The sequence below is a fragment of the Pituophis catenifer genome, unplaced genomic scaffold (assembly GCF_029215685.1).
Source record: "Pituophis catenifer annectens isolate HBS135680 unplaced genomic scaffold, rPitCat1.0.hap2 SCAF_7, whole genome shotgun sequence".
Lineage (NCBI taxonomy): Eukaryota > Metazoa > Chordata > Lepidosauria > Squamata > Colubridae > Pituophis > Pituophis catenifer.
In genome coordinates, this window is record NW_027256887.1 from 13,717,639 (window position 1) to 13,743,403 (window position 25,765).

Sequence of the window (25,765 nt, forward strand, 5' to 3'; positions counted from 1 at the left end):
CCCTAGCCTCAAGACTGTAGGCAGCCTAATTGACTTTAATATTCTCCCCATGTTGTCTACTTGCCTATTTTTAAGGACATTGATTTCCATGCCACAATGATAGTATAATCTGCTGCTCTCCACCGCGCTGCTTGGAGAATCCAAAGCGTGGGATTATTCACAGTGTATTAGTTGATACTGAGTGTATGTTCCTTTAAATTTTGACTTGGTACCGCCTCCTCTGCTAGGCTGATGTCAGTTTTATTCACTCAGTCGAGCTGAAGAGACTGCTTTTTGGCTTGCTCTGTCGGATAGAATATTAAATTCCAACGCTTTGGATTCTGGATTCCTTGCAGTTGTATTTTGAACTGATTCATTGAGATAGTGATTTCTGGACTGCCTTAATCTTTGTATAAAGGGGTGGTGAGTCAGACTGAGGCCTCGAGCCCAACTTTCCTAACCCCAATTTGACAGGTCAGCCATCTGTTCGGAGCTCTGTCCCGGCTGGGCCATCTCTGTTTGTAATTGCCGCCGGTGGGTGGGTTGGTTCCCCGGCTTGCCGGTACAACCGCCACCACCATTGCTTCTACCTTCCGTTGCTGACCGGATTGGCGGCCTCAGAGTCCCTGCTACCGGCTGGAGCATACTCTGACATAACATTTGATACCGCTTAGCTTGCAGCCCCAAGTGCCTTGCTAGCGAGACCGATCTGGACTGTTAAGACTCTGTGTTTGACATTTTCGGAGCAAACTACAGCGGCGTTTCCTGACCCTTTGTTCGCTTCTCAACAATTAGCTTATTAGCGGCTGCATCGGCGCTGAGGGGATTTTTTTTCCCGCTCGCCGCCATTTTGGACTGACTGATTGGGAGTCAGGCGATGGAGGAGCGGTGTCTTACTCTATTCTGAGACACCATAAGCGGTGACAGCTACAGCACGGAGGGGAGTTCCCCACCTGGCAAAGCACATTATTTGGACTCACAAGCCGGCAGCTGAAGCGCTGAATCACGGATTGCCGCTTCACGCCGTTTTCTCCTTCTGAAGGGTCGCGCAAGCGCAGTGGGAGTTCCCTCCACCTCGCGCCATTTTAACAGTTGATGGGAGAAATTCCAGGAGCTGCGTCATTGCCATTTTGCCGGCGGCCGCGCAGGCACACTTCAGATCGTTTTCGAGGAGACTGCCTTGCCAGTAGCTCTGTATGTACTGACTGTCAGACGGCAAATTCGATAGCTCATAGTTACCGGGCAGGCGACCTGGACGCTAGTTGGTGTGGTCAGCCCTCAACAGCTCTCCCCGCTCTTGAAAAATTTTTTTCTTATAAAAGGGCCTGCAGAGCAACCTCTTCCTCCCGCTCTTATACTGTGGCTCCCAGTATCATCGACCTCCCCTGAGGGTCATCGCCCAGTGCCTTTAACCGGGGGTTGATACTTCACATCCTATTTCAAAAAAAAAAAAAAATTCTTGCGATCTCCTCCCCAATGGTGGACCTTGAATTATCTTCCGACCTTGAAGAGGCAGGGAGCCCGTCTGCCGCAGAACTGTTTCTGCCCAAAAAAGCTGGCAATTCTAGATCACGATCTGGGCGGGGAGCATCAGCTCCACCATCATCCGCCTCAAGAACCGCCAAACGCTGTTCATCAAACAGTAGGGATGAACAACGCAGGCATCGGGCCTTGGAACATCAATTCGGTTTAGCGCAACAAAAGGCACTGGCCTCAGGGTCAACTGTTCCCTTACCTGCAATTTCCCGGTCATCCTCTGAATCTCCTTCCCTTCAGGAGGCGAGTCATCGTTCTGATCCTGGTGTGAAGGTTGTTCTAACTGACTCGGACAAGTGTGCTCAGGTGGTCTCACCTGCTTTGCCTCCTCAGCCGCTGGTGGGGTCTACCTCTCGGTTGCCTGCTGCCGGCCAGTCCCAGAGGCAACCTTTACTCCCACTGCCGCAGGTCTCCGCCCAGTGGAGGGTTTACATTCTAATCTGACCCTCAATGTTCAATCTATTGTGGCGACAACGATTTCCAGCCTCCTTGCAACTGGATCCCTGCCTCCTGCTTGTCCTCCAGTTTCGCAGCCCCCACCTCAGCCCCAGGCCGCAGTCACTTCTGGCCACTACCAGAACTATGACTATTATCAGGATTCAGCCCACAGTGAGGACTCTAATTGGGATGACGAGGATCATAGGGAGTCTGACTTTTCTGAGGACGAAGGCCTTTTACCGGACCGACCACCGCTTACCAGGCTTTTCCGTCCGTCCTTATTTAAATCCATATTGCATAAGGCCAAAGTTTCAACAAATTTGGCAGCTTCTTCAGACCAACAGGCCACCTCAACATCTTCCCTCCCTTCTGACGGTTTATTCAATGCTCAGACGGCACCACAGGACTTTATATCTTGTCCTCAACTGTTTTCGGAGGTCATCCAGAGGCCATGGGGCCTTCCCGGCTCCTTAGCTGCTCCGAATGGGCTGGATAAGAGTTGTACTGCTCCGCTCCCAACCTCCAGGAGATGTTACAGTTACCCTCTGTAGATGCCCCGGTGGCCCAATTGACCTCATCTTCGGTTCTCACTAGCGATGTCGCTGATGGGTTGCGAAATGAGGACAGGAAGATAGAACTCCTTTTGCACAAGAATCATCAAGCAGCCGCGTGGGCGATCAGAGCGGCCACCTCGGCTTCATTTTTCAACCGTGCCTCCCTCATCTGGCTTCGCCAGCTGCAGGACTGCCTACCGCCGGACGATAAACGGTTGCACCAAGACATTAACAAGTTGATGGCGGCCGCTGAATATTCCGCCGATGCCTCATTGGATGCGGCTAAGTTCGCCTCCAGGTCACTCACTGCCACCGTTGCTTCCCGCCGTCTTTTGTGGTTACGCCAATGGAGGGCAGACAACAAATTGAAATGGCAGCTGGCTTCAGTCCCATTCAAAAGGACAAATCTGTTTGGAGATGCGCTCACTCCCATCCTAGTTGAAGACAAGAATAAGAGCAAAGTGATGCCATCTTCATATAGGTGGGCGGACCGTCGTTATTCCCCATATCCTCAGTGGCCGCCCTTTTGGACTGATTCCGGACCCAGCGGGTCCTATCAGTACCGTTCTTCTAACCAAGGGTTCTACAGACCGTCTGACAGATCCAACTTTCGAGACAGAGGCCGCAGACAACCTTCTTACAAGAAGTCTTTCCGAGGAACTGGCAACCGTCCTTTCCGGAGAGGGAAGTGACTACCCCTCCTCGCCTCCCATTGGCGGTCGTCTTCATCTTTTCAAAGACCAATGGGAGTTGACCACCATGGACGCCTGGGTCCTGCAGACTGTTCATCTTGGACTGACCCTGGAATTCCACTCAAACCCTCCTGCAAGGTTCGTCCAGTGCCCTGTCTCCAAAAACCCGGAAAAAAGGAAATTTTTGGAGGAGGAAATCCAGCACCTCCTGGACATTCAAGCCATAGAGCCGGTTCCCATAGAACACCAGAGGACCAGCTTCTATTCCATCTTTTTCCTGGTGACCAAGAGTTCCGGGGGTTGGAGGGGGATCCTGGATTTAAAAGAGCTCAACAAATTTATAATTTATCATCAGTTCAAGATGCAATCCCTACGACTAATATTGGACTGCATTCGACCGGGAGACCTGATGACTTCTATAGATCTGAAGGAGGCCTATCTGCACATCCCCATCCGTGCAGCACACCGTCACTTCCTCCGCTTTACCTATGCCAATTGGCATTTTCAGTACCAGGCCATGCCGTTTGGCCTGTCATCGGCACCCCGGACATTTACGAAAATGCTAGCCGCAGTGGCTGACTCCCTCAGGCAGATTCCCATAAGACTCTACTGTTACCTGGACGACATCCTCATTCTGTCGTCATCACCCAGCCAAGCAGTGCGGGATCTCGAAAAAGTGACCACCTCCCTGCAGCTGCATGGGTTCACCTTGAACTTCACCAAGAGTCACCTTCACCCGGCCACCCTCATATTACACCTGGGAGCGATCTTGGACTCACAACGGGGCATGGTATTCCTCTCCGAGGACCGTCAACTCAGCATCCATGCATTGGTGACTCAGGTGTTATCGCTCCCGATGGTACCACTGATTCTTATATCAACACTGCTGGGAAAAATGATATGTATTTCTATCATCCCGTGGGCGAGGTTCCATTGCTGGCGGCTGCAGTGGTTCCTTCTGCCCTTCCAAAAGACTCGTTGCAAAAACTCCAGATCACAAGTTTGGCTACCATCGAAAGTGCGCCGTTCCCTTCACTGGTGGACCTCATCGACCATGCTCAATGGTTGCCTGTTCCAGGACGTGCCACGAGTGGCAGTCACCACAGATGCGAGCTTGCTGGGGTGGGGTGCCCATCTTAAGTCCCACGTTGCACAGGGCTGCTGGTCCCAAGCGGAATTAGCCAACGACATCAACTGGCTCGAGCTTCATGCAGCCAGGCTCGTTCTACTTCATTTCCAGCCCCTCGTGGAGGGTCAACATGTCAGGATTCTGACAGACAACGTGACGGCGAAGGCGCATGTGAATCGCGAGGGAGGAACGCGATCCGCGCCCCTGATGGACGAGGCAACCAGACTACTCACCTGGGCAGAGCAGCACCCGCTGTCCTTGACAGCGGAGCATATCTCTGGCACCGACAATCTTCAAGCGGACTGGCTCAGCAGGCAGCAACTCGATCATGCGGAATGGCGCCTTCACCCATCCCTCTTCTGCGAACTGTCGGAAAAGTTCAGCCGCCCGGTCCTCGACCTATTTGCGAGTCCGAACAACGCCCAACTCCCAAGATTTTTCTCCCGGTTCTGGTGTTCCACGGCAGAAGACGTCAACGCCCTTCACTGTCCCTGGCCTCAGGGCCTGCTTTATGCCTTCCCTCCCCTCCCACTTCTACCGAGGGTGATTCGGAAGATCCTCCTAGAGAAGGCGGATGTCCTACTTGTCGCTCCGCACTGGCCTTGCAGGCCATGGTTCGCGGACATGGTGAGCCTCTCGGTCGCCCCTCCCTGGAGGATTCCAGGGGACAGAATTTCTCTCAGCCATGGGGTCATTCTGCATCCAGAGCCCCAATGGCTGCAGTTGACCGTCTGGCACTTGAGAGGATTCTCCTGACTAAGGACAAACTCTCGGGGGGGGGGGTGATATCTATCATCCAGGCCTCCAGGCGGCCTTCTACGACAAGGATATACAACTCTACCTGGCGTTCCTTCTGTTCCTGGTGCGCAACCCAGCATACTGATCCGACTTCTGCCTCTGTCTCCAATGTCTTGGAGTTTCTGCATGCTGGCTTCGATAAGGGTCTCGCCCCAAGCACACTCCGCAGACATGTGGCGGCCCTGGACACAGTACTCTCTGTCGGCTATGACAGCCCCCTGTCTCACGATCCGCGTATTAGGTCTTTCCTGAGGGGTGCTTCTAACATTTGCCCTACCGTGGTTCACCGCTACCCTACCTGGGATCTTCCGCTTGTGCTCCAGACCCTTACTTCCGTTCCCTTTGAACCATTGGGTTCCATCAGACTTCGTTTTCTCACTCTCAAGGTCGTCTTCCTGGTCGCAATAACATCCGCGCGCCAGATTTTAGAGTTAGCTGCCCTGTCGGTGCGAGACGATCTGTGCGTCTTCCATTCTAATAGGGTCGTCCTTCGGATGGACCCTTCCTTTCTGCCCAAGGTCAACTCGCTGTTCCATTGCTCACAAGAACTGGTCCTCTTGGATTTTTGTCCCAATACAGGGCGTCCGTTAGAAGGCCAGTGGCATACCTTGGACGTTCGGAGGGCCCTCCGTCGGTACATCAAACGAACTGCGCCATTTCGCCGTTCCGAAGCCCTATTTGTATCCTTCCTTCCGGCGTCGCTGGGCAAGAAGGTTTCATCTACTACCATAGGCAGATGGCAGAAGGCTTGCATTTGTAAGGCTTACACCCTGAAAGGCAAGCCCCTACCGGGAAAGATCCTGCTGCACTCTACGAGGAGTGCATCTACAACCGCAGCATGGGCTACTCAAGCCTCGATTCCTGAAATATGCAGAGCAGCCACATGGATGACTTTGTCTCTATTTATCAGGCACTATAAAATTGACTCCTTTGCTTCGGCTGACACTTCCTTTGGTCGCCGGGTGTTGCAATCCGTTACTGCTTCAGAGACCGCCCCGGACCTTTCTGTTGTCCCCCCCTGATGGAACTTGCTTGGGTATATCCCACGCTGTGGATTCTCCAAGCAGCGCGGTGGAGAACAGACGATGCTTACCTGAATGTCCCTTCTCGGTGCTCTGCTGGAGAATCCAACCCGCCCTGTTCAGTCTGTACTTCAGGTCCGGTGGGCTCCAGTTGCTATCTTACCATTTGAGCTCCTCGTTCTCCCTTCGTGAACAAAACTGACATCAGCCGAGTAGAGGAGGCGGTACCAAGACAAAATTTAAAGGAACATACACTCAGTATCGACTAATACACTGTGAATAATCCCACGCTTTGGATTCTCCAGCAGCATGCCGAGAAGGGACGTTCATATAAGCAACGTCCAATTCAGAGGAATCGGCATTCTTCTGCAGGAAAACCATATAGAGTTCTGGAGTTAACACCAAACCTTTCTGATATATCTCCAGAGTTATGTCAGAAAATTTCTCATTTTCTGTAAAAAGAATTATTGAGAGAATCATTTTGGAGGATTGTGCTCTTGCCTTCTTTTCTAGGTACTTTACCTTTCAAGAATAATGGCCACCTTAGGGCTTTATTACAACTCTGTGGCTATTTTTTTAAGGTGTTCTCATTTCTAGAATATGCTGCTTCTTTACTTCCATCTTTTAAAGTAGATTGAATGACATAAGACCAGGATATCTAAGAGACCACTTATCTCCAATTGTTTCTGCCAGTTCAGTTTGTTCCAGCAGAGATGGCGTAGTCTGGGTCTCCTCCATTAAATATTGCCACCTTGTGGCATTTAGGAAGCATGTTTTTCTGTTGCAACCCCTACCCTCTGGGAAGCATCCCCCCCACCAAAGTTAAGGATGGCACCCTCTCTTCTAGGGTTCCAGAAAACCTTGAAAACCTGACTTTTGTCTCAAGCCTGTTTTGTTTTATTGATTGATTTGATTTGATTCTAGGAAGTGTACATCATAAAGCAATTAAAACAGAACAATATGTATGTATGTATTATGTATGTATGTATCTAGCTATCTAGCTATCTAGCTATCTAGCTATCTATCTGCTACTATGGATGTTAATACAGGCAGGAAAGGGACATACTTGAGGCCCCAGACCGGGGAACATAACCAAGTCTTTACTGTCTTGGGAAAGGCCAACAAGCTCGAGTCATCCTGATACCTGGAGGGAAGAATATTCCAGGGGTCAGAGGTAACAGTATAGAAGGCAAGCCTCCTGGTTCCCACCCTCTGACATTCCTTGGCTGATGGACCTACAATGTGCCCAACCTGCCTGCCTGAATTGGATGGATATAAATGACTGGCAGAAAATGGTCTCTAAAATAATCTTGCCCCAAGCCCTGAAGGACTTTAAAAGTGATCATCAGCCCCTTGAATTGCACTCAGAAACACCCTGGCATCTAGTACAGCTCCTGAAGCAGTGCTGTTACACATGTCAGATGTCTGACACCCTTTTATATCTATGCATTCTGTACCAGTTGAAGTTTCTGAATATTCTTATAGGGAAGCCCTATATAGAGCACATTGCAGCAGTTCAGACAAGAGGTCACAAGGGTCCAATCCAGGAATGAACAAAGCTTCCCAATCCAGGAATAGATGCAACTGGCATACCACCCTGAAGTGTGCAAAGACCCTCCTGGCCACAGCTGCCAACTACTTTTCTAGAAAAGCCAGGAGTCCAAGGGGACTCCCAGATGGCACACCAAATCTGTCTGTAGGAATGCAACCCCATCCAGGACTAGTGTGGAAAAAAAACATGTTGCTGTAAGGTCCAAATTCCCAAAGCTAATCTATCTTACTTGGGTTAAGTTGAAGTCCATTGCACCATCCAGACCCTTACAGCCTCCAGGCACTAAGACAGGACATCCATTCCATTGTTCATGCAGATATAAAGATATAAAGCTGGGTATCATTGGCATATTGTTGATACTTCAGCATGTAAGTGTTAAACAGAGGGGGAAAATCTGAGCCCTGGAGCACCTCACAAAGTAAGCATTGTGGGCTAGATCTCTCCCTCCCCCTCATTCCATACTGACTGGAACTTTCCCTGAGGAAGGAGAACCAGCACAACACAATGCCACCCATCCCCAACTCCTGAAACCAGTCTAGAAAGATAGTATCAACAGTATTGAAAGTAGCTTGAGAGCTCAAGAACAGTGAGGATGATCACACTACTCCCATCCCACCTTTGCCAGAAGTGATCTAAGAGCACAATCAGTGCCATCTCACTCCATAACCCCGTCTGAAACCTGACTGAAAAGGGCCCAGATAATCTGTTCAGGATTCAGGATTCTCTTCAGCTGCCCTGTGACTATTTTCTTCACAACTTTCCCCAGAAAGGAGAGGTTGGAGACTGGGTGAAAGCTGTCTAGACTCATTGGGACCCTTTCAGGAGAGGGTATAATACTGCCTCCTTAGGAGGAACCACTCCTTCCCTCAAGGAGTATTAATCATTCCCCAGATCCAGTTATATTCCCTCCCGGGCAGCTTTAACCAGCTAGAAGAGACATAGGTCTAAACAGAGGTGACTGAGCTAGCAGCTGCAAGAAACTGCCCACATCCTCAGGTGCAATGCAATCAAATTCTCCCCAGATAATCTTGCAAAACTTCACCCCTGTAATCGCTATGGGTATTGCCATAAAGCTCCACTAGAGTGAATATGAGCAACTTAATCTGCATGTTCCTGGCACCGAACCTGCATGTGGAACCCAATTTTACTCCCACCGAGGAAGGACTGAGTCACCAAAATAGGGCCGCTGCGCAAATCTTTGTGGAGTAGATGGATGCTGTACTCTTCAGCAGCTGGCCCTTTAAATCAAATTTAATGTGCCCAGAGGGATATTCCCAGATGTGCCCAGAGGGAGTCACCTGACCTTTTAGGGCCAATAAAAGAAAAAAAAGGGGGGGGGAGGTGTTCTGTCAGATTTTAACAGGAGGAATTTTGGCTGTCTTTTGTGAGAGTTGATTAGAGTCTTGGATGTTGGGATTAGGTAAAACTGAAAGGCATTAAAGTACACTTAGAATTGCATTAGAGTTTTTTTGTATTTAAACTGTGTGTAAACTTATTCTTTTTCCTTATCTTTAATACTGTTGATTTTTGTCTCAATCCTGGGATTGATCTGCTGCCTTGTATCACCCGCTTCAGTTTACAGACTCCAAAAGTTTTTGCTTTGGTTTCTTTTTTTTGGATTGAGCCAGGCCCACATTGGGAAAGGTTTTCCTCTCCATCCTCTCCTGCTTCCCCAGATGGCTGGTGTGGAAAGAAGAAAGGTGTATAGCAGTGATGGCGAACTTTTAGACACCGAGTGTCCAAACTGCACATGCGCGCATGCCCAAACAAAAAGGTGTGCACATATGCGTGAATGCACAGACATGCGTGAATGTGCACATGTGTGGACATGCATGTGTGACCATGCACGCATGCATAGCAGAGACCCAAAGACCAGCTGGCCAGCGGGAGGCAGGGCATCCCAACACCAGCAGCACGGCAAGACGTAAGATCTTTTTCTTTCATGAGCTTTTGTTTCGTCATTTGCAGGGAAACAGAAGCTCACAAAAGAAATGGCACAGAGATCTGACTTGGGACGACAGTGTGCGTGCCAGCAGAGAAGGTTCTGTGTGCCACCTCTGCACGCGTGCCATAGGTTCGCCATCACGTGTGTATAGTAAAAGAGAAGGGGAGGGGCAACAAGGAGACTTAACTTGCCAGTTGCTGTTCACCCACAGCTGCAAGTTACCACAGAACAGAAGGGAGGGGCTGGTTCGATCCCAAGGACACCTCTTCCCTCAATTCAGATACCTTTAGTGCCTAACTCTGTCTTTTCAGAGTTGTTTAAAATAAATGTATAGCATCTATTGTTCTGTTTTTCCACCCCCAGCTACTTATTTGGCATCTCTTCTAAGTTATTGGCTCACAGCATTTATACATGCGCTGAGTGATCTACATTTCAAGTATTTCAATTCCTACAATGCGTCCATTTCCATGATTCCATTGTGCATTATCCAATTCATAGGAGCAACAATAGAAGAGTACCCACTTTCCTACCATTGCTATATGCTTCAGGCATATACCTTCTCCTCAACAAGAGGCCACATCATTATCCAGCTGCTGGGCTATAGGGTAGCTGCAATTTAAGTGTGTTTTGCCTTTATTTTAACCCTTACAGGCATGATACTTCCATTCTGCTTCTCTGGGTATGGATGTAAAACAGCTCTTCTTTTTTTGTAACATTAACAGAGTTGGAAGGTACCTTGGAGGTCATCTAGTCCAAGCATTTCCAACCCTGGGCCGAGGTCTGTTCAGAGCCAAGCCGTGCAAGTGGTGGATGAGCGCACTCGTGCAAGTGGCACGCACACCTGCCACTCCCATTCTTCCTCCCTGCCAGTCCAACAAACCAGAAAAGTTGGAGACCGCTGATCTAGTCCAACCCCCTGCTCTCTCAGAAGACCTATACTATAACTAAAGGGTTATCCAGTCTCTTCTTAAAAGCCTCCAGTCTTACGCAGTTTGAGTAAAATGTTTTTAACAAAAATATCCTTTTATTTTGTTTTATTAATAGGAATCTTTTGGATAGAGATACATTTTCAAAATCTGATCCAAGTAAGTATTATTTTGGTATTTCGCTTTTGGAATAAAGCAATGAAGAAACGAAATTGTAAATTTACTGTTGTTTCCTTATTACGTCTGGCTATATTGCTAAGATTATTTTAGCTACTAATTTAGCTATTTGTTTAGTTTGAGTTATTCAAGGAACTGGCTGAAAAGCTAAAAATCCTTTCTTATGTATACTCTAGTACTCCAAAATAGTGAAAATGAGATATACTACTTCTTTTGCAAGTTTTTCCTTACCCTAATATTATTTTTTTTAAAAAAATCTACAAAACTTTATACAATAAATATTCTGGTCCTTATTTTTAAACTCACAAGAAGAATTGGCAGAGAACAAAGTAATGAAACCCCAATTCAAATTTTGTTTTCTATCTCATGACCCAAGTAAAATATAAAGATTAAAAAAATTAAACTGTTTGTATAAAATATGAGTTTCCTCAGCAGCTAATTCAAATTGTACTTCCAAATAAGAAGCGAAAGGCTCTTCATTGTATAATAATAACAATACAATAGCATCTTGCAAAGCTTCTTCATGATAGGCTTTAGAAACAGAATATAAAAATCTTTATCCAATGCCTTCATAAAGCAAGTAAAATTCTTGGGAACTCTATTTAGGAGACATCAGATGTAATGGGCAGAATTGTATCTCGGGCTTTACCCCAAATAGTAAGCAGTCTGTTATTTCCAAAGCAGTTCAGACATAATCTGAAACATAATTGCATAATCATGTAGTTATGCAAATAACACGATAAAAATTACATTAAAATTAATTGCATAATTATGCAAATAATTACATAATGTACATTTGCATAAATAATATAAATTAATTTCATAAATAATGTACATTACAATGATATAATTTTAGATACCCCTTCCCCCAAATGTACTGTTGAATTGAGATTTTACTGTAGGAATTTAAAAGCCAGTTGTTGATTAATTGAAGGCCTATTTGAATGTAATTTTGAGGTAGGCTGTGTTTAGAGATATGAAAGCTTGAAAAAAATGTAGATATTTTGTGCCTGTTTTTCCAAGGCCTAGTTTATCTTTTGTTTCCAAAAATTGATGAAGTGTGCTATGAAACATTTTTTTTATTTTTAATATATGACATTCAAGATGTTAAAAATAGAAGCTTGTCAAGCGACAAATCTCAGTAGAAGCATAAATTCTATTACACTCAGGTTTAAAATTAATATGCCCACTGTTTCCCAATTGAGTCTCTGCCCTTTACTGTTGTACAATAACATATATTACATTTTTATAGTTAAAATGTCACTTTAAAAATGTGATGTAAGGTGGGATTGGCAATAGTTTTTATGGCTATTTGGCCACATATGGCTAGTTGGCCATATGCGGTGATGGAAGAGATAAAATTAAAAAAAGTGGACTAAGCCAAGATTATGCCTCCCCCCACTTTATCTCCCAGTGCAATGGACAAATGTTGAACTTTGAATTTTCTAAAATAAATCTATTTTCTGTGAAACCTGGGGTGGGGTCCTTGTTCTCTCTGTGAGCTCTTCCTTGGAGGCATACCCATGTGTGTTGTATACTCAGGTGTAAGTTAACAGGAATGGATATTTCTGGTAAATTTGAGTGTTTGTAGTATACATTAAACTCTGACTCAGATGCCTGTTTTTTAAAAATACAATTATCTGTTACATTTTTTCAAAAATAAACAAAACACCACATACAAATATTCAAATTCCAGATACTAATTTCAGTTCATTAACTCTTAAATATAATTTGTGTTATATAGTTTTAAAATCTGCCTAATATTATAGCTTAAATATTAGTCAATAATGGAATGTTAATTTACATGCATTTTTGATATTGATTCCCTGTGTTTTTTTTTTCTCTTTTGCAGTTTGCGTTTTGTATACCCAAGGGATGGGAAATAAAGAATGGAGAGAGGTAATGTTATATATAGCAGTTGAGTACTGTCATATAAAAGTAATATGTACTCCTATCAGAATTTTTTGCTTTCCAAGAACTGGCAAGGATCAGCATAGCAAATCTGTATACAAATGCAACTTCCCCAATAATAGGCTATTGCTTTGGGTTAACTCTACCCTCTAGGTTTTGCAAGTTGTTGTTGCCATGTAAATGTCTTGAATCCTTTGTACTCAGTCTCTAACACGAATATGGGCTGAAAATCCTTCCAATTTTGCTGACAGAAAAAAAGGGAATTTTTCCTCTCCCAGAAGAAGAGTAGGTTGTTTATGGAAATGATGTTATGCATACGAGTGTAGGAAGTGATTTTGTTTGTGTACATGCTCTATATTCAAACATCAGAAGTGACTGCAGAGCCAAAAATCTTACCTACTCATGGCTTATATAATACAAAAGTGACAGACAGGGATAAATGACTTCGTAATGAAATATGAGTATTTAACAAAAGCGTAATTTGAAGCAAATTGGACTACAACTTTTTTTTTATTATAACTCTTTGTAGTCAATTTTGGATTTATTAAGTAGAAGAATAATATTAACATATTACATAAATCAGATAAATATTTGGGAATAGGTTCTGAGAATACTTATTTCTGTAAGGAATGAAAGTTTCTGTACCACTTCACTTTCACTTTCACTTTTATTTGATTTCTATACCGCCCTACTCCCGAAGGACTCAGGGCGGTGCACAGCCAACAATAAAATACATACATCCAAAATTTAAAAAGCAGAATTAAAATCAAATTAAATAATTTTGGCCCAGACAATTAAAACCCCAATCAATTTAAAACCAATTATAAAATTTGAATATATAAAATACTAAAAATTTAAAATTTAAAATTCTTTTATAAAAGAGGGAGAAAATTAGGCCAGGCCTGCCTGGTGAAATAGAAAGGTCTTTAGAGCGTGGTGGAAGGCGCGCAGATCCGGGATCCTCCGTATCTCCGGGGGGAGCTCGTTCCAGATAGTAGGTGCCCCCACAGAGAAGGCTACCAGTACTTCATTTTAATTAAAGTATCTCATTTCCTCCTTTATCTCCTTTAAACTGGCTCACGAATTGTTCACATATATTCATATTTTTTAATTTGATATTTTTATTTGAGGTGTACATGTACAGACAGATATTTATATACTGATGCATTTTCTTTAAAATATTCTTTTATAGTTTGGAAGAACAGAAGTAATTGACAATACTTTGAACCCAGATTTTGTAAGAAAATTTATAATGGATTACTTTTTTGAGGAGAGACAGAACCTGCGATTTGATTTGTAAGTTTGCTAATAAACTTGGATTTTGATAATATAAGTGAATTGATCTATCTAAATAGTACAGATAGCTATTTTATCAGTAAACTACTTGCATTAGATAAGTCATATTTTATTATAGCAGTTTAAATTGTAATGAAGTGCTGATTTGATTCTGAAAAACAGACTGCAATAAAAATCTTATGTGAAAAATTATTTTCTAAAATCTTAGTTTTCACTATTTTATAATCTATTTCCAGGTTAAGACAGTGTAAAAATTGTCCTGTGCTGCAAGCAGCTCAGGATGTATCAATTTATCAGGAATTAACTTAAATAACAGCAGAAATTATTTCTTATATCTCATAAAAATGTAGCAGATAAATACATGAAATCATATTACCCCAATCTGTTGTTTCTTCTGCCAGAAGATACAGAAATGAACTCTATGATCTTACTGCCCAATGCTTACACAGGTTTGCAGAACTAAACTCAGAAACATTGCCAATATCTTTTTCTTATAAAGTCGGTTTTGGCAGAGTATATTTCCCAAATTGAAAAATATTTCAAAAATATTTTTCTGGATAAATAAATATAAATAAGACTTGGAGTTTCTAATTCTAATTCTGTCTGCAGAGAGTTTACTGGGATTTTTTAAAATTTTAACTTAAAAAGGCAGTTTAAGCATATTGATTTTGCTTAGACCTGAAAGCTCTTCATCCCAGTAGTTTTTGTTGACATCAAAATAGTTTCAGGTCTGCCCCTAACCTAAAATAACAAACAAAACATGAATTAGTTATTGTCATAAGATATTCCCAATCACAAATCTTCTAAAATGTAATACATGAGTTGGTTCATATTGGTAATTCAAACTACTATGTACTTATAGTAGAGACTTTTCTCAAAGTTTGCATTCTCATGCAAGGATCTCTTACAGTTCCTGATTTATTCTGATTATCTGTGGTGAATGCTGTTAGTTCATGCTGCCTTCAGCATGTTCATTTTACATAATTTAAATAAGAATAACTGGACGCAAATTTCAATGTGAATCCATAAACCAGGTTTTGCTGTCATGTATCTTTGTTTATATGGTAAATCAAGAATATAAGTTTGATGCCATATCATAAAAGTTTGTCATTTGTTTTGCTTGATTACCGTATTTTTCAGACTATAAGACGAACCTGACTATAAGATACACCTAAATTTAGAAGAGGAAAACAACAACAAAAAAGGTTTTGGCCTACCTTTTTTGGGGCCTTTTTTGGGCCTTTTCCAGTCTTTTTTGGGCCTGTTTCTGGGGCTTTTTTGGCTTTTTTAGGCTTTTTTTGGGGCTGTTTTCAAGGCTTTTTTTGGGCCGTTTTTTTCCAAAAAAAACAGGCCGAAAAAAGCCTCAAAACGGGCCAAAAAAGCCTCAAAAATGGGCCAAAAAAGGCCTGAAAACAGGGTGTGCGGAGGTCAAAAAATGGCTGGCGGGTGGGGCTTCGGCAATATTTGGTCTATAAGATGCACAGACATTTTCGCCCCCTTTTGGGAGACAATAGTGTGTTTTATAGTCTGAAAAATACAGTACTTAAGAAAAACAAACAGAAATAAACGGATAGTGATACCCAAGTACTGTTTAGCAACATTATTATTATTTGAGGGGATCATGTAGGAGTTGCGGTGGCACAGTGGCTAGAATACAGTATTGCAGGTTAATTCTGCTGACTGCCAACTGCCAGCAAGTCAGGAGTTTGAGTATACTTCATAACTATACCATTTATGTTTTGTCAAATGCACTGGAATGCCAGTTAGAATCAGGAATTTCTGCTTACTTCCTATGTGTGCTATGCATATTGTTTATCACTTTTTGTTTGTTGGCTGGTTTTCCATTTTGGAGATACGTAATTGATTTAGCCCCAGGGTGCAAGGCTAAGCTAAATCTGGAAAGCAAGTTTGTCACATAGTAGGTTTTAACTTGTTCATTGTCTCTCTATGCTAGCTTTGGAAAACAACTCCAGGATGTCCTTGAATATTTTTACTTGGAAATATGAAATAAATCTATCATTTCTTTATAGGTATGATGTTGATTCTAAGAGTCCAAATCTTTCAAAGCATGTAAGTGTGTTAATTTAATGTTGCAAATGTATCCATATAATATGTTCTATTAATTGGGAATCTGGGAGCCAGTTGAGTATAGTGATTAAGGCACCAGGCTACGAATTAGTCTCAGCTTAGGCACAAAGGTATCTGGATGACTTTGGGTCAGTCATCCTCTCTCAGCTGTAGGAAGAAGGCAATGACGAACCACTTCCAAAAATGTTGCCAAGATAACTTGACCAGGCAGCCTCCAGAAGTCAATACTGAATGAAAACTGGAATGAAATTCACAAGAAAGATTATGAGGTGGGGATGAAGTGAGATATTGGAGCAGGTATTTGTTTAAAGCTTGCCACTTTATGTGTCTTTTTAGAAAGTAGCTGCACCTATTTTGTTTTCAGATAAAGTGTAGTAATATGTTTCATTCAAATTAGTAATATCTGTAGCAAATTTCATATACATAGTTAAAAACGATTGAGAGCAATGAGTATGTACGATGAGCTCTTGACTTCCTATGGTCATTCTGTATTCATAAACTAATTCTTGCATCCAGACATAATTTGTTTTATTTATTTATCTCACTTTTGAAGTGATCCTGAGTGGCTTAATTTAATTATTCCAAATTATGATTTTATAACTAAATTGTTAATAAGTATTGCATTTCCTGTGTTGCTAATAAATGTTGTGAATATGGATGGAATACTGCAGATGGAACAATGTCTAAGCTCCATAACCTTGTGTGATTTTCAGGATTTCTTGGGACAAGTGTTCTGTACATTAGGAGAAATCGTTGGGTCACAAGGAAGCAGATTAGAAAAACCAGTTATGTAAGCACATTTTTAATGATACAAATTTAGTAGCGCTATGTTGTTGCAAGCCCAATGTTGTTTTCATAATATTTTCATAATGTTTATTCTCACAATGTTGAACTGAAACTGATAGAAGAGAATATTTGTAGCTCAGGGCTGAACTGTGGAGTCCTTGGTGCTCTCTGAACTTGATGGTTTTCTTGCAGATGTTTTATTACCAAACTAGGCAACATCATCAGCACTGAAAATAACCAAGCTCAGGTAGCACCAAGGGCTCCACTGATCTGAAATTACAGGTAATCATTATAACCCACAAGGTCATTTTTGAGATAATTGTTTTCTCACTCAAACAGAGGGGACTTCTTCATTTCCAACCCTATAGGTATAGAATTTTCTTCCAACATATACATTGTTTCCTCTCCAATTAAATTCAGTTGTTGAGTTGGTTTTGAATGTATGATACCTTTGTATTGATTTTTAAAATTATATTATAAAATAGAGCTGCCTGAAATACACCTACATGAAGAATTTAAATATTTTAAATAAAATCAAACATTTTTTAAAAAATTCTTTTTGTCATATATTACATACATATAGCATTATATAAATGTATATAATGTCAAAAAATCAGAAATGAGTACTTCTCCATAGATAAAAATACATTCCTATTGCTATGAAGTAAGCGTTTGATATAAGTCCATGAATTGTAAAAGTAAGATATCTGTTTGGCAGATTGAAACTTCCTTGGTGGAACCTGGTTGCCAAAGCAAAAGTGGCTGGTCGAAGTAGCCTGCAGAAGTGTGTATTTTTTGTTGGAGGGAGAGTAGCTGTGCTTTCATTTGGAATGACTGTGTATTGTTGCATACATATGCTTTGGTGTGGCATTATACATTGCTATAGGACTGTGTGTGATACCTTTATTTATTTATTACATTTATATATGCCACCCATCTCATTCTGCAAAGCGACTCTGATACATATTGCTGCTTATAATGCATGCTTATAATTTATAGTCATTTAGAGTGGCTGGATATCTTTTCAAGTGCTGTACAGATAGTCCTCATTTAGTGATTGACTCATTTAGTGCCCAATGGAATGGTAATCAAAAAGTAACTTTGCAGCCAAACTTCATATTTATAACCTTTGCAGATCTGTCGAGCAAAGGAGAGCTGATGTATGGGTAGTCCTGGACTTATGACCATTGGTACTTTTGGGCGTAGATTGTAACTCCCTTTGTTCACTGAATGAAATGAAGTGCTTTTGCAACAGCCCCATGGACATGTAATTAAAATTTGGGCACTTGACATTTGTGCCCCACTCAATTACGCTGCAACTCACCTCACCTGCTTATCTTTCCCTATCTCAGCCACCCACCAGCATGCATAAAGTTACTATGTATCTGGAGACCTCAGCCTACTCACTGACTACTTCTTCCTACCTCATCAAGCCTGGGAAGCCCAGCCCCACCATGCCCTGGAAGCCTGAGCCTTCTCCCCACCCAATCATGCCTGGCTCCACTTACTTTTGACTTTTTCTGCAACAGGCTCAGCCAATGCAAGGCTAGAAAGCTAGCAGTTGGGATCTTTGTGAAGGCTAGAAAGACACTTTCTACTCTTTTTAGCTTTCAAAGAGATCACATTCACTAGGTTTCTAGCTACACCTCCCATTGGCTGGGTGCACCTGTTAGAAGCTGCAGAAAAAGACAAATGTAAGTGGACCTGGATATGGTGAGGTGGGTAGAAAACACGGGTCTCCTGGCCTGAAGCAGGTTCCTGCATGCTGGTGGGTGGGTCCTCCCAGCCCATGGCAAGTTTCCACACACCAGTAAGCGCTGGACTTCCCAGGTCTCCCCTACCTCCTGAAGAGTGAAGTCACAGTGTCTCATTTAACGACCATTTCCCCAACAACTGAGATTCCAGTCCCAACTGTAGTCATAAATTGAGGATTATCTATAAGATTATAAGCAGTCACTTAATGACTGACTTGCCAGTCCCAATTGTGGTTGCTAAATGAAGACTATCTGTACTGTTATGACAAGCTTAATGCTTGTATGTACTGGGCATGTTGCCAGCATGTAGGAATTCTTTGCTGGCTGGCTGTATTTGCGTTTACTGCATACCTGCACATTCTTATTTCCTATGCTATACTGTTGTTTTTATGCATTATGTTTTCATATGTTGCAGTGTTTTATATACAACTGATACACAGTGTTCATAATAATGCATGTCTCAATGCTGTTTTCCCTTGTTCACTGCCACATTGTAATCTTAATCTCAATTTGCCTGGGGCATGCTCCTAAATTTTACTTTGTATGTTTTCATAGGATGTTCTTCTCTGTTTTATTGTTGTTCTTGCTTGCTTTGCTTGTTGCATGCTTTTGAATATGTCTGAAAGAAGGATTGGACTGACTTTGTGTTAATTTTTACTTTTTGGCTTGCACCCCTTTGTGCTGCTTACATCTCTTCTGAGACCACTGCTTGTATTCAGTTGCCTTGTAGCCTTTATGATAATAGATTATATGGCAGAGTTACTGAAAATCTCTTCTCAGCCGTAACTTCCCATCATTGAAACAAAACAAAACAAAACAAAAAGGTCTTGAATTACATTTTAAGATATTGGACAAATTGTGGATATAAAGAAGTAGTCAAGGATTTTGAAAAACTTATATTATGAAGACATTGGATGGGGAATATTGGGCATTTATTCATCCATGTATTTGAAAAGTAACATGTTGATAGATATAGTGAGTCAGGCAGTTTGGCCATCATAGTAGAAGAAAAGTGACCATATACTGTTCTCCCTTCCATGTAGTCCTAAGATCTTATTGATTTATTGGCTTTCCCTAAAGGTTGCGTTGTTTTAGGATGTTCCTGGGAAATGTGAAGTTAACAACATTAGTACATCAAACATTGATTCTGAATATGAATTTTCTATCACTGGCACAAAATTGTCCAACAGAAGTGTACCAAGTAGTGATTTATTATAGATAATGTATCATATGGGAGTGAAGGGGGGCGGTGTCTAAGCAGGTAAGACATTGAGCTTGTTGGCTGGAAAGCCAGGAGCCCATATTCAAGACCTGAGTGCCACACAAAACAGGGCGAGCTCCCATCCTTGCCCCAAGTTCAAAAGCATACAAATGCAAGTAGATAAATAGATACCACATTGGTGGAAGGTAACAGCGCCCTATGACATCATGCTGGCCACATGACTACAGAATTGTCTTCAGACAGTGCTGACTGAATGGCCTTGAAATGAGGATGTGTTATGGTCGTTAAGGTTCTCACATCTACTCTGAATTATGTGTATTACTATATTTATATATTTGCACTCTTCCTTAATTGAAGAACATTTTCTCTGACTCTGCTTTATGTTGAGTAGGAAAGGCTGTTTTGTGTCATCACATTATCATTACTATAGGTTTTTGTTTTTCTTTAATTTAAAATTTTATTTCATAGTAATTTGAATGTAAATAAACAAAGCACTTCTGATATGTGAAGCACAGTATAAGTGGTGTGAATTGTGAACAGTATTCAATCTACAATACAACCTCCCACTTCTTTTTAAATTAGTTGTGTTGTTTTTAAAGACTTTTTTTTTTAAAAAATCTTCATTTTAAAGAACTTTGTGCCCCAGAAAGCAGAAAAAAATTATAAATTAACATCTATTATTTCTCTGCCATATAAGGTGTGGACCTACCCTACTAAGTTTGCTTGCAACTTCTCTGTGAGCCTATCTTAGTTGATAAGATCCAAATACTCCTTTTTGAAGCCTAGGGAAAAAATTAAATTCAAGAAACTGTAGGTCACTAATGCATTGCCTTTCTGTTTTCTTTCCTATCCTTTCAACTAGGGAAAAAGTGCATGTGTTGATACTATTGAATCATATATGAAAGAGCAAACAAGTCTGATAAAAATTACCCAGTGTTCTATTTGTTTGGAAACTTTCTTTACATTTATATTTCAGTTACCTATATGATTTTTTTTTTTTAACAGAGGAATTCCTGGGAAGAAATGTGGCACAATAATACTGACAGCAGAGGAACTGAACTGTTGCCGGGTAAATTAAAAATTTTGGTTCACTGTGTAGCATGACCAGTCATTCTCTTATCAGCTCAACCTTACATCACAGGATTGTTGTGGGGAAAAGTAGAAAAGGTGCATGGTACACAGTGCCTTGAGCTAATGGATGAAAGGGAGGGAGGGAGGGAACAAAGGAAAATGTTCTCTAATAGTTAACTGGAATCAATAAAAACACTTTCCCCTTTGACTATAATTCATTACAGTAGCAACCAATTCCCTAAAAAGATGATGGCTCTCAAAAGTTGAAAAGGTTCTAGAGAGGAGACTCACTATAACAGGGGTGTCAAACTTGATTTCATTGAGGGCCACATCAGGGTTGTGTTTGACTTTGGGAAGCTGGGGTGGTTGTGGCCAGGGTGGGTGTGACTAGCTCGACATCACTCATGTTGGGGGCGCAGGTGGGGGCCTGAGTACTCTGCCAGCAAAAACGGGCTTCTGAGCTCTGTTTTCAGCTTCGACAGCCTCCTGCAACCCTCTGCCAGAGAAAACGGAGCTTGGGAAGGCTGCACGCAACCCTCCCGAGCTCCGTTTTCACTGGCAGAGGAACCGTGGGCCAGTCTTTCGCTGTTTCCAGGACAGCTCCACGGCCCAGATTTAAGCACCCTGTGGGCCGAATCCAGCCCCCGGGCCTTGAATTTGACACCCTTGCACTAGAACCAAAAAACAAAAAAAATGTCAGATCTTAGCCCTATCTTGCTATGATTGCATGGATCCTCGGAGCACTGTGTGGTGCTTTTCACTCTTAATCTTTACCTTGGAAGTATCCACAAACCAAAAGAAGCTTCTTCTGAATATTGGCATTATTTTCTAGATGACCATTGAATTACAATCCTGTATCATTGCATTACGAGCCACTACAAACCTACAATATTGCTCTTAGAAGGCATTGTGATTGGAAAAGAAGAAGTCACCTGCTATCTGAAATTATCCAGCCAATGGTTCCAATATATTTATCTACCTCACAAGAGAGAAGGAGAGAGCACTCACGGCCTCTTTGGGGGAATATTTTTGATGATGCCTTAACTTAGCTAGACACTTCAGTGTGGGTGGAACAATAAATCCTCTAGCAATGGTAGCAGTAATGGTAGGATGGCCACTGGCTACTTCAGTGAAGAAGGTTGCTGACCTCGGATGCTTTTCTCAATTTGGAATTTTCTTAGGGCATGTAACAACATTTTCACTCCATTTCCAGTATCAAAACACTCAGGTGTTTTCCTTCAACAATCTTTATTTCTGAGAATGAACAGGGAATATCATGATTCAGTTTGTTATCTTCCGAGCTACTCAAAAGAGAGTTATGAAATTCACTCTTGCCCCCCTGAGCTGCCAGAGATCCAGAACCACTGACTCTGATATGTCTTTATTTTTCCATCTCACTTGTAATTTCCCCCTCTTGCTGCTACCTTAAATTTTTCTGCTACAATTTTTATTATAATTAGTATATGCTCTTAACATCTATTTCCATTCTTAGATGATACCACAGGAGGGCAAAACTGAAAAAATAAAATGATACTCTCTGGTATGGTAAAATGAGTATAATGGTATATATATAATTGACAGGAAGGAAAGAAATCATTTCTCCTAATTAGTAGCTTGGTAGTGAAAATAGTGAGCCTGGGCTTAAAATGTATGATACCATATCCATCTTGGTATTAAAAATCCAGGGAGCTAATAAATGTTTTAAATAACTTTTTTCTTTATTAACTTTATTCTTTATTCTAAGCTATTAGAATATTTAAAAATTAAATTGTGCATATTTTTATGTAAATCGTCCTCCATGTGATTTATGAATTAATATTTCTATTATCCCTTTATTTTTTTAGGAAGCTGTTTTGATGCAATTTTGTGCAAACAAATTAGACAAGAAAGATTTTTTTGGGAAATCTGATCCCTTCCTGGTATTTTTTCGTAGCAATGAAGATGGCAGGTAGATGTTCTCATTTGTTCTGCTAAATATTCAGTCTTAGCTGCTTTAATAATGATTGCTGAATTCTCTTGGTAGTCTATGAAAGGTTTCTCCTTACTTTCATAGCATTATCAGCTTTTCTTTACGGATCAATATCCCTTTAAAATATCCCTGTAAAAAACAGTGGTATCTATAAAACAGGACCACCACTTGAGTATGAGCAAGCAGTGTGCTGCAGCTGCCAAAAAAGCCAATGCAGTCCTGGGCTGCATCAACAGAGGTATAGCATCAAGATTATGAGGAGTTATAATGCCACTTTATACTGCACTATTAAGGCCACACTTGGAATCTTGTGCCCAGTTCTGATTATCATGATACCAAAAAAAAAAAGGTGCTAAGACTCTAGAAAATGTGCAGAGAAGAGCAACAAAAATAATAAATTGTCTAGAGGCTAAATCATATGAAAACAGTTGAGGTAGCTAGTATGTCGAGCCTATTAAAGAGAAGGATTAGGGGGACATGATAACTGTCTTCTAGTACTTGGGGGGGCTTTCATAAAGAAGAGGGGTTTGGCTTATTTGCCAAAGCAATAGAGAGCAGAACAAGAAGTAATGGGTAGAATCTTGTTAAAAAAAGATCCAATCTAGAAGTAAGGAGAAATTTTTTGACAGTGAGAACAGTCAATCAATGGAACAGCTTGCTTCCTGGAGTTATGGGTGCTCTATCACTGGAGATTTTCAAAAATAGACTGGACAACCATTTGCCCAGAATGGTATAGGATTTCTTGTGATGGGCAGGGGGTTGGATTAGAAGATCGCTGAGGTCATTTACAACCTTATAATTCTATGTTCTCTGTAATTTAAACTTTTTGATTATGAAAGAACATGTAATTCCTCAGTGATTAGTTGTGATGTTAAGTAGAGTTGTTATTAGATACCATCTCCAAAGCTATAAAAAACAAAAGTTATCACAATCCTCTGCTCTGCTTGCTTTGACTTCTGTTATATTTATCTTCTGCACTGATCATGTTTTTTTTTAATTTACAAATGTTCATTCAAATTATGAGATCTTTCAGAGTTTGTTCTCTGATGGCAGACACTGAATAAATCCAAAGTAAAAAAATACTTTTTTGTTTTAGTTTCACAATCTGCCACAAGACAGAAGTTGTAAAGCACACTTTAAATCCAGTATGGCAGGCATTCAAGTTATCAATCAGAGCACTTTGTAATGGAGATTATGACCGGTAAGTGAAGCCATTTTTGTTTAAATGTGTCAAAATGCTAATAAGATCATTCATTTTAGTTGAATCCTTTTAAAAACCTTTTATAAATTTAGAATTCATAATAAATATTAATATTTTACTACTATTAAGTGTGAATGTTTGACGACCCAGTCTGATGTACATGTTTACTTAGATGTAAAACCCAATAAGCCCATATAATGTTTTTAAATTACTGTTCATAAGACTACAGCCTAAATGAAGTAGAGAACATTTTTAGTACAACAATAGGTGCTATTCTTTCTACAGATGATTGACAAGCAGATAAAAAGCAAAATGTCGGGAAACAAGAAGTTACTGCTGCTAGTACACTAAGATATTAATTACTGCTCTGTGTTATTAAAATATAAACAATTGATGATGATGCTTTCCTCAAGCCAAAATCTTTATTAAATTTTATGGAGATGTCTTCTTGCTTAAAATAGATTGGATAAAAATAAGACTAAGAAGCTTCAACAGAATACATGGTACTCTCATTCATTTCATAACCTCTATCATATCAAGAGATATGAATCATGAGTACTAAGTTCAGTGCTTCTGATAAACTCGATTTAGGTGATTGCCAACATTACTGATACAATCGCTACTTCAACTGATCTATCTTCTCTTCCCCCTTTGCCACCTTCAGTGTGAAACATCAGGCTACATTATAAGCCACAGAATGGAGGAGGAAAGTTTCAGAGCAGTCTGTCAAGGTATTCTGAACTAAAACAAGTGAAGAAAAAATAGCATTTGCAATTGACAAAATGAGTTACATGTTTGCATAGAAAATCTGCTGGCTTTCCTTTTCTTCATTTCATTGTCAGAATAAAGAATTTTTTTTCCAAATCAGAGAGATACATTAATTATAATATATTTTCAATGCAGAAATGCTGTATTATATAGATTAACCTTAATTTTTTTTTAAAAAAAAAACCCAAATATTTAGGAGACTTGTTCAGTCTCACATATTTGTCTCTGGACACTTGGCATCTTCATTAAAATGCCAGACTTCTGCTTTCTTAAAAAGACATAGCGTTTTCACTAGCCAGTTTTCTTTGCTTTTTATGAGTGCCATCCATTGATGGAATGCAAAATGTTAATCTAGTGCACACACAAAAACTACTAATTTGAAACTATGAGTTGTTTGTGTGCAGTTTATGAGGTAATACTTATATCAATATTTATCTAGACAGGTACAAATTATTATAAATGATATTATTTAAATAGTCTATTTTTTGCATGGAAATTAGTTATGAGTCCCAACCAATTTTCAGATAAAACAAATTGAAAAAAGTTATGGGCATGTCTGTAATATAAAGCCATTGATTTTGGAAATCTGATAGCAATGATTATTTTTAACAGACTTAATATATTGTTTAAAATATATTACTTTAAAGAAAACTGAGAAATACAATTTAACTTGCCATGAAATAAGCATTAAAATATTTCTTTTTGAAAGCAGGCAGTTCAATTAAAATTATGGCTACAGTTCAGATTGACTTGGACTAGAAAGAGTATTCTTACCCAAAATGCTAATATATTCTGTGGTTTGAGATATATAGCTTTCTGCACCGTTAATTTGTGCTACTTTGAACATTAAATTTTTGAATAAATATGGTTAGCCATATATATAGACAACATTTAACATTAGTGACTCAAAGTAGTAGCTAAATGTAATACCTCGGAAGCAGCTTCATTAAT

At 40.8% G+C, this 25,765-nt stretch overlaps 1 protein-coding gene across 3 annotated transcripts in view; it reads left to right on the forward strand.

Moving 5' to 3' along the window:
- Positions 1 to 25,765, forward strand: part of CPNE8 (copine 8) — a 61,374-nt gene that overhangs the window by 17,050 nt on the left and 18,559 nt on the right. Inside the window, exons 2-10 of one of the 3 annotated variants that reach the window (XM_070947106.1) lie at positions 10,690 to 10,730; positions 12,601 to 12,647; positions 13,852 to 13,955; positions 15,986 to 16,025; positions 16,757 to 16,833; positions 17,548 to 17,613; positions 20,811 to 20,874; positions 22,721 to 22,824; positions 23,942 to 24,046. In XM_070947106.1, the coding sequence (XP_070803207.1) occupies positions 10,690 to 10,730; positions 12,601 to 12,647; positions 13,852 to 13,955; positions 15,986 to 16,025; positions 16,757 to 16,833; positions 17,548 to 17,613; positions 20,811 to 20,874; positions 22,721 to 22,824; positions 23,942 to 24,046 (648 nt within the window). Of the gene's footprint in view, positions 1 to 10,689; positions 10,731 to 12,600; positions 12,648 to 13,851; positions 13,956 to 15,985; positions 16,026 to 16,756; positions 16,834 to 17,547; positions 17,614 to 20,810; positions 20,875 to 22,720; positions 22,825 to 23,941; positions 24,047 to 24,715; positions 24,778 to 25,765 lie in introns of those variants that run through there. The other 2 variants (XM_070947107.1, XM_070947108.1) reach the window with 2 other exon arrangements.